Raw genomic sequence first — 12,405 nt, 5'->3', positions numbered from 1 at the left:
ATTGGTCGTAGGGCAGGTCATCTCCGGTGCAGTACAAGCTCTTGAACCCGAGAAGCTTGTCGCATTCAAGTTGAGGACTAGTTGGTGTTGACAGCGCCATCCTGCTCGACATGGATATGCTCATTCGACTCGAGGGTATCAACATGGTCATCGGGGAAGGAGACACTGTAGCTCCGGTTAGCATGGCAGGAAACAATGTGCGGTTGAGTCGCAGATGACAGAGCAGCACTACTCACGTGAATCCCTTGATCAGGCTGTATTCGTGTTGGATGACGCCGCCCTTCTCCTGGGCGGTATCCTTGGCCCTTCAAAGAGTAGGTTAGTAGAGTAGTGTCAGTGAGGGGTATTGCGACATACTTTTGGAGCTCCTCGGGGGGAGCATCGGCCTTGAGGGTGATCTACAAGTATCATGATCAGTATAGAGCTTATCTGGAGTTTCGAATATACTCACGTTGAAGACAGGCATATTTAGTGAAATGTGTATGAGGAGTGTGAAAGATAGAGAAGTGGGGAGGGGAAAGGTGAAGTCTTATAGACGGGCGGGGGACCTTTTGGGGAACTGGACTACTCTACACAGGCTCCTTCTTTTCTGACATCTTACATCTTACACCACCCTACACACTACACCCTACACCCAGTCTTACCCAATTGTCTGCCAGTCTGACATGGCTGTGGCATCGGTGGCTGAAGCAGGAACTCGCATTGATCTCCTGCAAGGGGGGCCAAGTGATGTATGTACATTGATGTAACGGCAATGACATCTCCCAATGACGCAGGGCAGTCACGTGCGCTGCAAAACATACTTGCATTTCTATTTCGATATTTCATACTCCAATATATCCATCTTCATCACGAGTGGGCATTTTCATACCATGCATACCCTGGTATTTGGGGCATTCGGGAGCCTTCCAACCTTCAAGCACCTTATCATCAGCCAATTGATACACCTCCACACCCAGTGGGCGACAAGTGGCACCCATATCACCCTCCTTATCATCCCACCCCCAGTTGGAAAGATCACCTGAGACAAATTAGCAGTGCAAACATCGTAGGAACAGTTACATACCACCAGGACAAGCAGAAAGCGCACAGAGAACATCCATCTCTGCAAAGAACTCAAAGTATTCGCCCGCCCTTGCAGGGGATGTCTCCATAAAGTACTTCCCATCCTCATCCAACCCAGTCACCTGAAACACATTCAAGACATCATGAACATCCAACTCAGTCAACCCATAGGGAGTCACAGAACGAGTCAAGTTCGAGTGACAGTGGAAATCAAAGGTCTCCCCACCCATAAGCAAGTTGACGTAGGGATCACAGCGAGTACCCATCAAGTCATGCACGCGTCCTCCAAACTGCGTAGTCCCGAACACGACCTCTGGCTTTCTCTTTCCATCTGGCCCAAGCACATCATGCAGCTGTCCGCCGCCCAGCGAGTCACCAGTGATCGTCACGAGGGGCCGCAGATATGGCAGGTTCGACCACAGCCGATCACCCACTGAGACGTGGGAGGCGTGGATTTGGCGGGTACGCGCTGCCCACATTCGCTCTCGGGGGTTGTTTGCGTTCCAGATGTTCAAGTCGCCTACCTGGGGTCCCTTGGGTGTGGTCAGGCGACAGACTGAGCCGGCGGGGACGACCCACGCTTGACCAGAGCAGGGTCTGATTGTGAATGACTCCTCGAGAATACGCGCAGAAGCTGTAGAAGCGGTTTCGGAGATCGAGCGGTAGAGCTGCGACGTCGCATGCACGCCCGAATCGGGTGGTGCTGTGTAAGCTGGGGGTGGTCTGTGAGACATTATGCACTACAGGGGTGTAGAGGCAGGTTGTTGTACGAGAATTTTGACACGAGTCGCGCAATATGAGGCGAAATGCTATGCATATATTTACAGAAGCGGGGGTTGCGATGTGCTAAATCCCCACCAAAGAGGACTAGCCAGGACAGGAAACTACAGCCACAGATAGGGATGCTCCGGTTGGAGTGCCGTTTAGTCAGGAGAATAGCTAAAGCCAACGCTTGTGGAGAAAAGGCGTTCGTCGGCCCGATGAGGAGAAATTGGAGATGTGCTTATCTCTTATCTCGCCTTATCACCGGCCCGGGGAAACACTAGTCTCTCCTGGGATAGCTTTTTGCCTCAGGCAAATATTGCAAGCTAAACCGCATTGGGACACTTTTCACCGCGCCGGGATCCAAGTATTTCCGCTCCGACAAAATAATTTTGGGCCAAGCGGTTCACTGGCTAACTTTACGTCGACTGCTCTTGCCTTCAATTTTCTCTGATATCAGAGGATCTGTGAGGTATTTCACCTCACTACTGCCAGTATGGAGCAACAGTCGAACAGGTCGCATCGGCCTGCGAAGGAGAAGAAGAAGTATGAAGGTACGAGAGCGATCCGATCTGAAAGCTGCGAACTTTCAACTCGAGCCTATGCTAATTGATTTTCTCTTGTATAGGCGCCAATCCCAAGGCCTTTGTCACATCCAGGCCCGGCAAGCTCAACAAGCAGGCTGCAAGATCGCACGATGTACGTACATGAAATTTTTCTCCGTCAATGAAGCTAACCGGACTTTTCTTCTAGGTCAAGGAAAAGAGGCTTCATGTCCCCCTCGTGGATCGCATGCCCGAGGAGGCTCCTCCTACCGTTGTCGCAATCGTTGGACCCCCGGGAGTTGGCAAGACCACTCTGCTCAAATCTCTGATCCGCCGCTACACCAAGCAAACCCTGAGCTCGCCGCAAGGTCCGCTGACCGTTGTCACAACCAAGCGCAAGCGTCTTACCTTCCTCGAATGCCCGTCCGACTCTCTTGCGGCTGCCATCGATGTCTCGAAGATTGCGGATATTGTGTTGCTCATGATCGATGGAAACTTTGGATTCGAGATGGAGACTATGGAGTTCTTGAACGCTTTGTCGACGGCCGGTATGCCCGGTAACGTCTTCGGTATCCTCACTCACCTTGATCAATTCAAGAAGCAGAGCACTTTAAAGGACGCCAAGAAGCGCCTCAAGCACCGTTTCTGGAGCGAGCTCTACTCCGGCGCCAAGCTGTTCTACTTGTCTGGTGTTATCAACGGCCGTTATCCCGATCGTGAGGTGCACAACTTGTCCCGATTCCTGTCGGTTATGAAGAACCCTCGTCCGCTCGTCTGGCGCAACTCCCACCCATACTCCCTCGCCGATCGCTTCTTGGATATCACTCCACCTACCCAGATTGAGGAGAACCCCAAGTGTGACCGCACAGTTGCCCTATACGGTTACCTCCGTGGTACAAACTTCCCAGCCCACGGTGCCCGAGTCCATGTTCCTGGTGTCGGCGATTTGACTGTCTCTGGTATCGAGGGCTTGCCTGATCCATGTCCCACTCCCTTCATGGACCAGCAGATCGCCAAGGTGACAGGAAAATCAAAAGCCCGCAAGCTTGGCGAGAAGTCGAAGCTGCTTTTCGCTCCGATGTCCGACGTTGGTGGTGTCTTGGTCGACAAGGATGCTGTGTACATCGATGTCAAGACCAACACTTTCGATCGCGATTCGGATGAAGACTCGGACGATGAGGAACGCCGTGGTCTTGGTGAGCAGCTTGTCGTTAATCTCCAGGGTGAGCGCAAGATGCTTGGGGAGGGTGATCAGGGTGTTCGTCTATTCCGTGGTGGCGAGGCTATCGCTCAAGCGGATGATGACGAGACTGGCCGCAAGGGCCAACGCCGCGCTCGTATTGCCGAAATCGAAAACAACGATCAAGAACTCGACGGAGACGATGCTTCCGACAGCGAGGAGGAAAGCCCAGAGTTCGACGGGGACGAAAGCGAAGACGATGACGAGGGCGAACTCGACATGTCCGCACCGGATGACTTTGAGGCTCGTTTCAAGGCCAAGCAAAATGGAAAGGCAGGAAAGGATGGCGAGGACGAAGATTTGGCTTTCGCTGATAGTGACTCCGATCTTGGCTCCATCTCTTCCGTCGAAGACCAGGAACTTGAGAGCGGGGATGAAGATGAAGATGAGGAGGACGAGGACGAAAACGAAGACGAAGACGACGAAGAGGATGAAGAAGGCAATGTGCGCTGGAAGGACAACATGCTTGCCAACGCCAAGGCTCTCCACGGAAAACGCCCTCCATTCCGAGTCACCGACTTGTCACGAATGATGTACGACACTTCCATTTCCCCTCTCGAGGTGGTAAAGACATGGCGCGGCGAGGACTCTGACGACGAGGAAGAGGAAGATGGAACCGCCGACGACGAGGGCGATGAATTTTTCAAGAAGACACACAATGAGAAGAAGGACCAAGCTGACTTCCGTGCCGTCCCCGAGTACGACTACGATGAGCTGGAGCGCAAGTGGCGTGACGAAGAGTTGCTTGAATCTATCAGATCTCGCTTCGTCACTGGCAAGCTTGGTGGTGGTGGCTCAGATGATGATGAAGACATGGACGATGATCTCGACGAGGATGATGAGGATGAGGGTGATGGCGACTACGAGGACTTGGAATCCGGTGAGGTCTTCAATGGCATCAAGGATGACGAAGAGGAAGATGAAGACGACGATGAAGAGGAGGGTGATGATGAGCCCAAGAAGCCAGAGGATCTCGAGGCTGAGCGTGAGCGAAATGCCAAGAAGAAGGAAGAGCTCAAGCTTCGCTTCGAAGAGGAAGATAGGGAAGGATTTGGAAACGCCAAGGACGGCACGCGTGATGGCTTGGAAGGCGAGTTCGGCGAAGACGACTGGTATGACCTGCAGAAGGCAAAGATGCAAAAGCAGACCGACATCAACCGCGCTGAATTCGAGAACCTTGATCCTGCCTCGCGTGCTCGTGCTGAAGGTTACAAAGCTGGTACATACGCCCGCATCGTCCTTGAGAACGTCCCCTACGAGTTTGTCTCTAAGTTCAATCCTCGCTTCCCTGTCATCGTTGGTGGTCTTTCTCCCACTGAGGATCGCTTCGGCTACGTGCGTATTCGTATCAAGAGACACCGTTGGCACAAGAAGATTCTCAAGAGCAACGACCCGTTGATTTTCTCGCTTGGTTGGCGACGATTCCAGACCATGCCTATCTACTGTACCACCGACAGTCGGACAAGAAACCGTATGCTCAAGTATACTCCTGAGCATATGCATTGTTTCGCTACGTTCTATGGTCCCCTTGTTGCGCCCAACACTGGTTTCTGCTGTGTGAACTCGTTCTCCAACAAGAACCCCGGTTTCCGTATTGCTGCGACCGGTGTTGTTGAGAGTGTTGATGAGCACACTGAAATTGTCAAAAAGCTCAAGCTCACTGGTCACCCGTACAAGATTTTCAAGAACACCGCCTTCATCAAGGACATGTTCAACTCCTCTCTTGAAATTGCCAAGTTCGAAGGTGCATCCATCAAGACAGTCTCTGGTATTCGTGGTCAGATCAAGCGTGCCCTTGCCAAGCCTGATGGTTGCTTCCGTGCTACTTTCGAGGACAAGATTTTGATGAGTGATATTGCTTTCTTGCGTGCCTGGTACCCCATCAAGCCTCACCGCTTCTACAACCCCGTGACCAACCTGCTCGACCAGGTTGAGGGCCAGAAGGGCGACAACGCCTGGCAGGGTATGCGTTTGACCGGTGAAGTCCGTCATGCCCAGGGTATCCCCACACCCCAACTCAAGGATTCTACCTACCGCCCCGTCGAGCGCCAAGCCCGTCACTTCAACCCTCTCCGCGTTCCCAAGCAGCTGGCCGCCGAACTCCCCTTCAAATCTCAGATCACCAAGATGAAGCCCCGCAAGGAGCAGACATACATGCAGAAGCGTGCCGTCGTCCTCGGAGGCGAAGAGAAGAAGGCCCGCGATCTCATGCAAAAGCTCACCACCATGCGTAACGAGAAGCAAGCCAAGCGTTCTGCCAAGCAGGAAGAGCGCCGCAAGGTCTACCGTGCTAAGGTGGCTGATGGCCTGGAGAAGAAGGCCGAGCGTGAGAAGAGAGAGCGCAATGATTACTGGCGTAAGGAGGGCAAGAAGCGTAAGCCCGATGAAGAGGGTGGTAGTGGACGTTTCAAGAAGCGCAAGTGATTTGTTCGCTTTGAATATCATTGTTCTAAATGGGTCTTTCTTTGCATACATGGCGTTTGGACCCAAAATTACTTATGTATCTACATATATTTGATGATTTATATTACACTATTTACAAGTCCTTTCTACTGTATCTGCCTCTATCTTCTTCCTTCTTCCCCGGTCCTGCTCTGCCCCTCGTTTCCCGAAAAATATCTGAGTCACATAGTAAACACGGCTCTCACAGTGGACTCCAAAGTGGGAGTAAAGAGTAAACCTACAACCGAGCTGTACCCCGTTTCCCCACGGGGTCAGTAACAAGGTTAGCACCTATGATCAAGCCCAAGATGCTTCTCCCATGGAAATAAAAACCGACTAGCCCTAAATCGGACAACATCGAACATCTATACAACATCATGTTTGCTTCATCTTTCCTAATACCAGACTTTCTTTTGACTCATGCTGGTCTATATTATCCCAGCTCGCTACCATAGCCCTGCTTTCCCTTCACTCCTTCCTACGCATCTGCCGCCAACTTACATCTTGTTTCTCATCAAGCTTCATCACTTTTATCATTTTTAATCAACACTTTGCTCGTTCTCATAAATTTTCTTCACTGGCACACATATATAAATATCAATCAATCAATCAATCAATCAATCAATCAATCAATCGATCAGTCAGTCAATCAACTATCTCATCAACATGGCTCCCACCAACATCGTCCTCATGAACATGAACATGTCTCTTTCCGCCCGCTCTCGTCCGGACAACTACGACAACCCCAAAAGAGAAGAACTCCTCGGCCGGTATCTTTTCGGCTGGGCGCTGGTTGCTCTTGTTATTGTCTTTCTAGCAGTGGTGTAAGTATCCCCATTCCATCATCTGCTTTCTCGCAAAAGGACAAGAAACTTACCAATCCATAGATTTGCAAAATACAAGAAAAAGCTCACGCCCAAATTACACAAATGTAAGGAGAATCTGGAGTTTCTGGGAGACAAGATGCCGTGGACGTCTCTGAGGGGCTCCAAGGTCATTGGGAAGAGTCATATCCATAGCTGTCGTCATGTTCCTGGGAGATTCTCCTTGCTTACTCCGTCTCTGTTTTAAGCTAAGCCACAGTCGGCTTATGTGGCTAATCACCACATCGTGGAGGTTTTGGAGGTGGATCGCATTACTGCGGATCTTATTCCTGAGTACCTCAAGAAGACTGCTGCCGTCATGGGGTGTATTTAGGGATACTTGGTGGATGGTGCGGTGAGGGCTTAGTCTGTATAGACGGTGGCGTTATACTTCTCTTTTCTTTGTCTTTCTTTTTCTATATTTTTTATGTTGTGTTTCCCTTTCGGTGACTCTTATTTGGTGCATTTGTTTGTGATTTTTTGGAGTTTAAGTGCATCTTACATGACTTCTGTCGTCATTGGAGTTGAGTCATTGCTTCAGAATCCATTTTCATGGCTCTTTTATGTCGTTTCTGTTCAAACTCTCTTATAGACCTTGTAGTTGTAGTTGCAGTGTATTTGTAGATGCAGTGAATGTGGATACACTAAAAGCATAGACAAGCGCGAGTATATCCATAGCCTAAACCCTTCACACCTATACCAATCGCAAATGACTACTAATTCTCCAATATACTTTTTAGTCCTGTTTTCCTGTATACTATCGTCACCAAAATACTGAAATGAGTCTAGTCGCATCGACAAGCCACCACGTGACCGCGCCTCGCACGCGTCGCCGCAGATGGAAAGCCGCCGTCCCTCAACCCAGTTCGCTAGCAGACTGTGGCGCTTCTTTAATTTCTCTCTCAAAGCCATTGTCACCTCCAATCCCTCCCTGGCTCTTCACCCGGAGTGGAGACCTGCCTCGTGCTGCAACCTTGCGCGTGCTAGTTGATCGCCACTCGATCGGGCAGATGCTCCTAGTTCCAGCGTCACCACCCGCGCGTGTTGAGATCCCGACTGTGCCTCAGTGTATCCTAGTCTCTCGACATACTCAGTACCGATGCGGTGACTAGACAGGCGTTGAGAGCGGCTGCGTAAACTCGCGACTAAGCTAGGTCGCGTGCATTATCCCATATTCACCATTCAATCCCTCCCACTCTTGAGAATGGACGGTCGCGATGCTCCAAGTCGCGAGGTGCATGTGGAGAACAGTGCGAACACCCCCGTTAATCACACGACACCAGCGCCTGTCGAGACTCAGAGAGCGCCGTTGTCACTACGTGTAGATGGCTTGAGCGTTGTTGCTGTTGCTCCCGGCGACGGTAACTCGACCCCAGCCTATATCGAATCTGAGCACGGTAGTGATACTTCGGATGGTCGAAGACCTGACCTTTACTCCGCTAGTACCTTCACAGATTCTCTGTCCAGCTTTCCTTCCTCCAATGATACCAGCCGGTTTCCAGAATTCGGCAACTCCTATACCTCGAATGAACATGGACCAGTACCACAAATCGATCAAACATCTTCACAATGTGCAATGGCGCCGGCCCAGCCAGTGAGTGGGAATTCTACAGAAAAGTGGCAGCCCTCATTGCCAACAATACAGGCGGGCAATGGGTCACCTTCAGTTTCGCCGATGCATTCGCGTACAAAGTCGAACTTTGATGAGCTGGCTCCTGGGCAGAAAAGAACAGCAACTGGGGATATAAAGCCCGTTTCATTAGAAACCCCGGTGACCTACAGTGAAGCGAATGGAGCTGCGCGGCGACGTTCAAAAAGTACTGGTTCGTCGGCTTATGGAAGTAGGATTGCGCAGGTACTTGATTCTCTCAATCCCCTCCAAATACTTAAAGCTCATACATATTACCCAGCTATCGGTTCACATCCGTACGCGTCTGTCATACGCGGCTGCAAAGGTGGAGAAAGAGAAAGAGAAAGCCCGACTATCACTTGAAGCTGGGCCTCACCCCACACTCCGCACATATCACAGCGCATCGCCATTGAGCAATGCACCAAGTGACATAGCATCAGCACCTGAGATGCACCCGCCATCTCTTTCACATCAAAGCTCCAACTCTTCCAATGGAAACTCCAGTCGTTTCCCGAGTCATAGCCGCTCACGATCAGCATTCTCATCTCCTCACCTCCTATCCATTCCTAAACTACTAGCACCCCCTGTCGATATCATCTCCTCTAATGGCGACACCCGACGCCGTCGACCAGATCCTAATGCAATCTCAAAACCTAATCATAGCCCCGTCAGCCGTCACCGACGGCATCACTCACACCAGGAGAACGGACTAAACCTTCCAGTCCTAGGCCCTGGAACTCCCTCTCTCTCTTCAACCACACGCGCACCGACCTCCACCCCGAACGGGTTCTACCGACCTCGCACAAATTCCGAAAACACTTCAATGGAACAAGACGCCATCGAAACCCTCATGTTCATGTCCAGTCCCGAGAACTCAGGATACCGTTTCAGTCCCCGGCCCCTACAGCCGGAAAGCACACAAAGCAGTCTAAACGGATCAATCAACACAAACGGCACAAATTACAACGGAAGCCAAGACTCGCAAAGCTCCAGCGCTCACAGCGGACGCGGATACGAAAGACACGAAACGAAACAGGCACTGGAATCCCATGCCGGCGATGACATCGATCGTCTCTTGGATCAAATGGACAGTGACAGCGAAGATGAGGGGCGGTACGCATCTTACCGTCCAGCTATTAGTGGCGCACATCCTTTCCGAGGACATCAAAGACGTCAGAGGTAATTGATTTGCATTAATTGTTAAATGGCTTCTTTGTTTGGCGGTTGCATGGAATGGTCACTTGGAACCAGGTTGCATTCGTTTTTGGGCTTTTTGCATAGTGCATTGTCATGCTGTCACGCTGTCATGCTGGAATCACGAGTGGCCGTCTTCTGGATATGACTGGTTTGCCGGATTGGCTGGGTTGGACATTTAGACTAGGCAGTTTTTTGGCCTGGTGTCAATCATAATATGCATTCAATTGGATCTATATGCTTTTATGTGGTGTACCCCATAGGGTACTCTATATATTAATGTAAATCTATACTATTGTGCTGTGGTATCGACACTCCATGCGTTGATAATTCAATGAGCGAGTTCCTTTCATCGTGTTAGTTTCGAGTAGACATAAGTGGAGGGGAGTAGACATACGCTTGCGAGCTTACTCTTGGCTCGAATTTGAGGTCCATAGAAGGCCAGCACCCATGGTACTAGAGTGAGAACAGCACCCTATCCAACTAAGTCAGTGGAATGCCCTCCAAATATCACTTAAGGGACGACTTACAAGTGCTCCCAGCAGACTAGATGCCTCAGGATATCCAAGATTGTTAAACATGGCATTGGTAACCAAAGGGAAAACACCACCAAGCAAGTTCCGGCCTGCAACAAGAGTCAGTCAATCAGTCAAGCAAACAACCAACTCCATTCCAAAACACAAACTTACAACAAGACTGCGCCGCAATCGCAGAACTGGCATACCGATGATAGGTATCAGCAAGATAATTAAAAGTAGCCAAATAAATCGAGAAAATGCCCATAGTAGCACATCCAACAGCCATAGCAGGCACAATCCACGGCACAGACGGGAAAGAAGTCCACCCAAACCAGAAAAGTCCAATAGGCAGTAAAATAGACTCGACGCAGACGAAGTACAGTCGACCTTCTGCCGCGGTGGAGTGGAGACCGAATGACTTTGCCACGCGCTCTTGGTAGATACTGATAACTGTGATGATGATTACGCCGACGCACATCGATGTGAAAACTGCGCCTGTTTGCTCGGTTGTGAAGTTGTGGTTCGTGCGGAAAATTAGAGGAACTGAGCTGAATTGGAGGTACAGGACTGCCCAGCTGAAGGAAACCCAGAGAGAGAAGAAGAAGACGACTGGTTCTGTTACGAGCATATCTGGTATTTCGTTAGTCGGTTTTAATGAGGGTGAAGATTGAGATTGACATACGGAATGGTCGATAGAGTGAGATCTGGACCATGCTTAGGATCGAAGCGCGTTGCTCGTCGCTCTTGACCTTCCATCGGATTCGGCGGATGCATTTCTCGTCGGAGGATTCATAATCTGAGAGGATGACGCCGTAGTGGCCTGCTTCTTCGAGTTTTTCGTAGTACTTGTTCAGTGTCTTTGCCTTTCGGCTTAGAAGGACGCTGCCGCGGGTTTCTTTGAAGAAGAAGTAGATGATCACGACGAAGGCTGCTGCTACAATTGCGTGCGAGAAGTAGACCCAGCGCCAGGTGGTGTGGCTGACAATCACACTGGAGAGTAGTGGCGCGAGTCCAGTTCCAAAAAGGGCTGATGCTGAGAAGAGAGCCATTGCTGTGTTGCGATCGTGGGCGTGGTAGATGTCGCTGATGACGCCGCCGACCATTGTTGAGAAGGTCGCTGTAGTATCTTAGTATTTGAGGGTTGAGCATGGTCAAGTGTATACTTACAGCCACCCACACCTTGGAAGAAACGAGCAATGCACAATCCAGCAAAAGAGTTTGTTCCTCCGCAGCCACATAGAGAGGCTATCATATCTTTGTCAGTATACAGAAATATCAAGTTGAATCGTGTTTCAAGACATACCAACAAAGACAATACCACTTGCAATGAAAATCGGCCGCCGACCATTTAGCTCACTAAATGGGGCAAGCAGCATAGGCGCAAGTGCAAATCCAACACAGAAGATAGTGATACTGAGGTTATACACCACAGTACTAATCCCCCACTCCACAGTCAATTCCTCCGAAGCAGGACTAACCTCACCAGCAGCATAACCAGCGAGCGCAGTAACCGCACAAGCAATGTAGGTCATCATAGACTTGCGCCATCTCGGCCATAAGAAGGGCGAAATGTATTTCTCCAGACTAGGCGCGTCAGGTGCCGGCGACTGATTTGGACCAGGAGGCAAAGTGATAAATGGCGTAGGCAAAGGCGTTTCGAGTTCTAGATAACGGAATTCGATATCTTGCGAGTCAGTGAGGGACTCGGGGGTTCCCTTGCGTTTCTCCATGGCTGTCGGTTCTTTCAGGGAACCAGATGTCTCTGAGACCATCGGAGCGAATTTGAGGCTGTCTATTTGGGTTGACATGTGGGATTGGGGGACGCTGACCATTTTATAGGAGACTAAACCTGGAGGACGTGGGCCTTGAAAAGAAATCGGGGAAATTGGGGGTTAAAAACCGAAATGGTCTGGGATCCCCAATCTGATATCAAACATGTGCGGTCCCAATTTTGTTTGTTGCTCGCCATATCCAATTGTGCAAGGACTACAATGGGATTAGATCTGATTCACATAGATCTCTGCACAAATAGAAATGTCCTGCAACATAGAATCCCCTTCGGCCTTCTGAGCGATCGACGTCTTGAAGACCGGCTATACTTCCGGAGGCAAATGCTGAGTCATCCCGCCCCGAATTGGAGAATTGG

The 12,405-nt window shown here is 50.4% G+C and overlaps 6 protein-coding genes across 6 annotated transcripts; 3 read left to right on the top strand and 3 right to left on the bottom strand.

The window, feature by feature from the left end:
* Nucleotides 1-77: 77 nt before the first annotated feature.
* On the bottom strand, nt 78-466 carry N7508_001126 (uncharacterized protein; the record flags this gene model as incomplete). The annotated part of the gene is made up of 4 exons (XM_058459192.1): nt 78-165; nt 237-305; nt 358-398; nt 452-466. 4 exons carry the CDS (start codon nt 464-466, stop codon nt 78-80), a joined length of 213 nt encoding a protein of 70 aa, XP_058322724.1.
* Nucleotides 467-824: 358 nt separating this feature from the next.
* Nucleotides 825-1,799, bottom strand: N7508_001125 (urea carboxylase-associated family protein; the record flags this gene model as incomplete). Its single annotated transcript, XM_058459191.1, has 2 exons — nt 825-1,021; nt 1,067-1,799. 2 exons carry the CDS (start codon nt 1,797-1,799, stop codon nt 825-827), a joined length of 930 nt encoding a protein of 309 aa, XP_058322723.1.
* A 524-nt stretch (nt 1,800-2,323) lies between these two features.
* On the top strand, nt 2,324-6,036 carry N7508_001124 (GTPase BMS1; the record flags this gene model as incomplete). The annotated part of the gene is made up of 3 exons (XM_058459190.1): nt 2,324-2,381; nt 2,456-2,526; nt 2,581-6,036. The coding sequence occupies 3 exons, from the start codon at nt 2,324-2,326 to the stop codon at nt 6,034-6,036; spliced, it is 3,585 nt and encodes a 1,194-aa protein (XP_058322722.1).
* A 684-nt stretch (nt 6,037-6,720) lies between these two features.
* On the top strand, nt 6,721-7,251 carry N7508_001123 (uncharacterized protein; the record flags this gene model as incomplete). Its single annotated transcript, XM_058459189.1, has 3 exons — nt 6,721-6,878; nt 6,942-7,047; nt 7,138-7,251. The coding sequence occupies 3 exons, from the start codon at nt 6,721-6,723 to the stop codon at nt 7,249-7,251; spliced, it is 378 nt and encodes a 125-aa protein (XP_058322721.1).
* Nucleotides 7,252-8,121: 870 nt separating this feature from the next.
* N7508_001122 (uncharacterized protein) lies at nt 8,122-9,730 on the top strand (the record flags this gene model as incomplete). Its single annotated transcript, XM_058459188.1, has 2 exons — nt 8,122-8,772; nt 8,828-9,730. The coding sequence occupies 2 exons, from the start codon at nt 8,122-8,124 to the stop codon at nt 9,728-9,730; spliced, it is 1,554 nt and encodes a 517-aa protein (XP_058322720.1).
* A 342-nt stretch (nt 9,731-10,072) lies between these two features.
* N7508_001121 (uncharacterized protein) lies at nt 10,073-12,031 on the bottom strand (the record flags this gene model as incomplete). The annotated part of the gene is made up of 7 exons (XM_058459187.1): nt 10,073-10,087; nt 10,139-10,216; nt 10,272-10,366; nt 10,431-10,889; nt 10,942-11,376; nt 11,427-11,504; nt 11,563-12,031. 7 exons carry the CDS (start codon nt 12,029-12,031, stop codon nt 10,073-10,075), a joined length of 1,629 nt encoding a protein of 542 aa, XP_058322719.1.
* Nucleotides 12,032-12,405: the final 374 nt, after the last annotated feature.

This window comes from Penicillium antarcticum (assembly GCF_028974205.1).
Source record: "Penicillium antarcticum strain IBT 31339 chromosome Unknown utg000002l_segment0_segment0, whole genome shotgun sequence".
NCBI classification, from domain to species: Eukaryota; Fungi; Ascomycota; class Eurotiomycetes; order Eurotiales; family Aspergillaceae; genus Penicillium; species Penicillium antarcticum.
The sequence above is the reverse complement of the archived record's forward strand: the minus strand, read 5'-3'. Positions and strand labels throughout refer to the sequence as shown.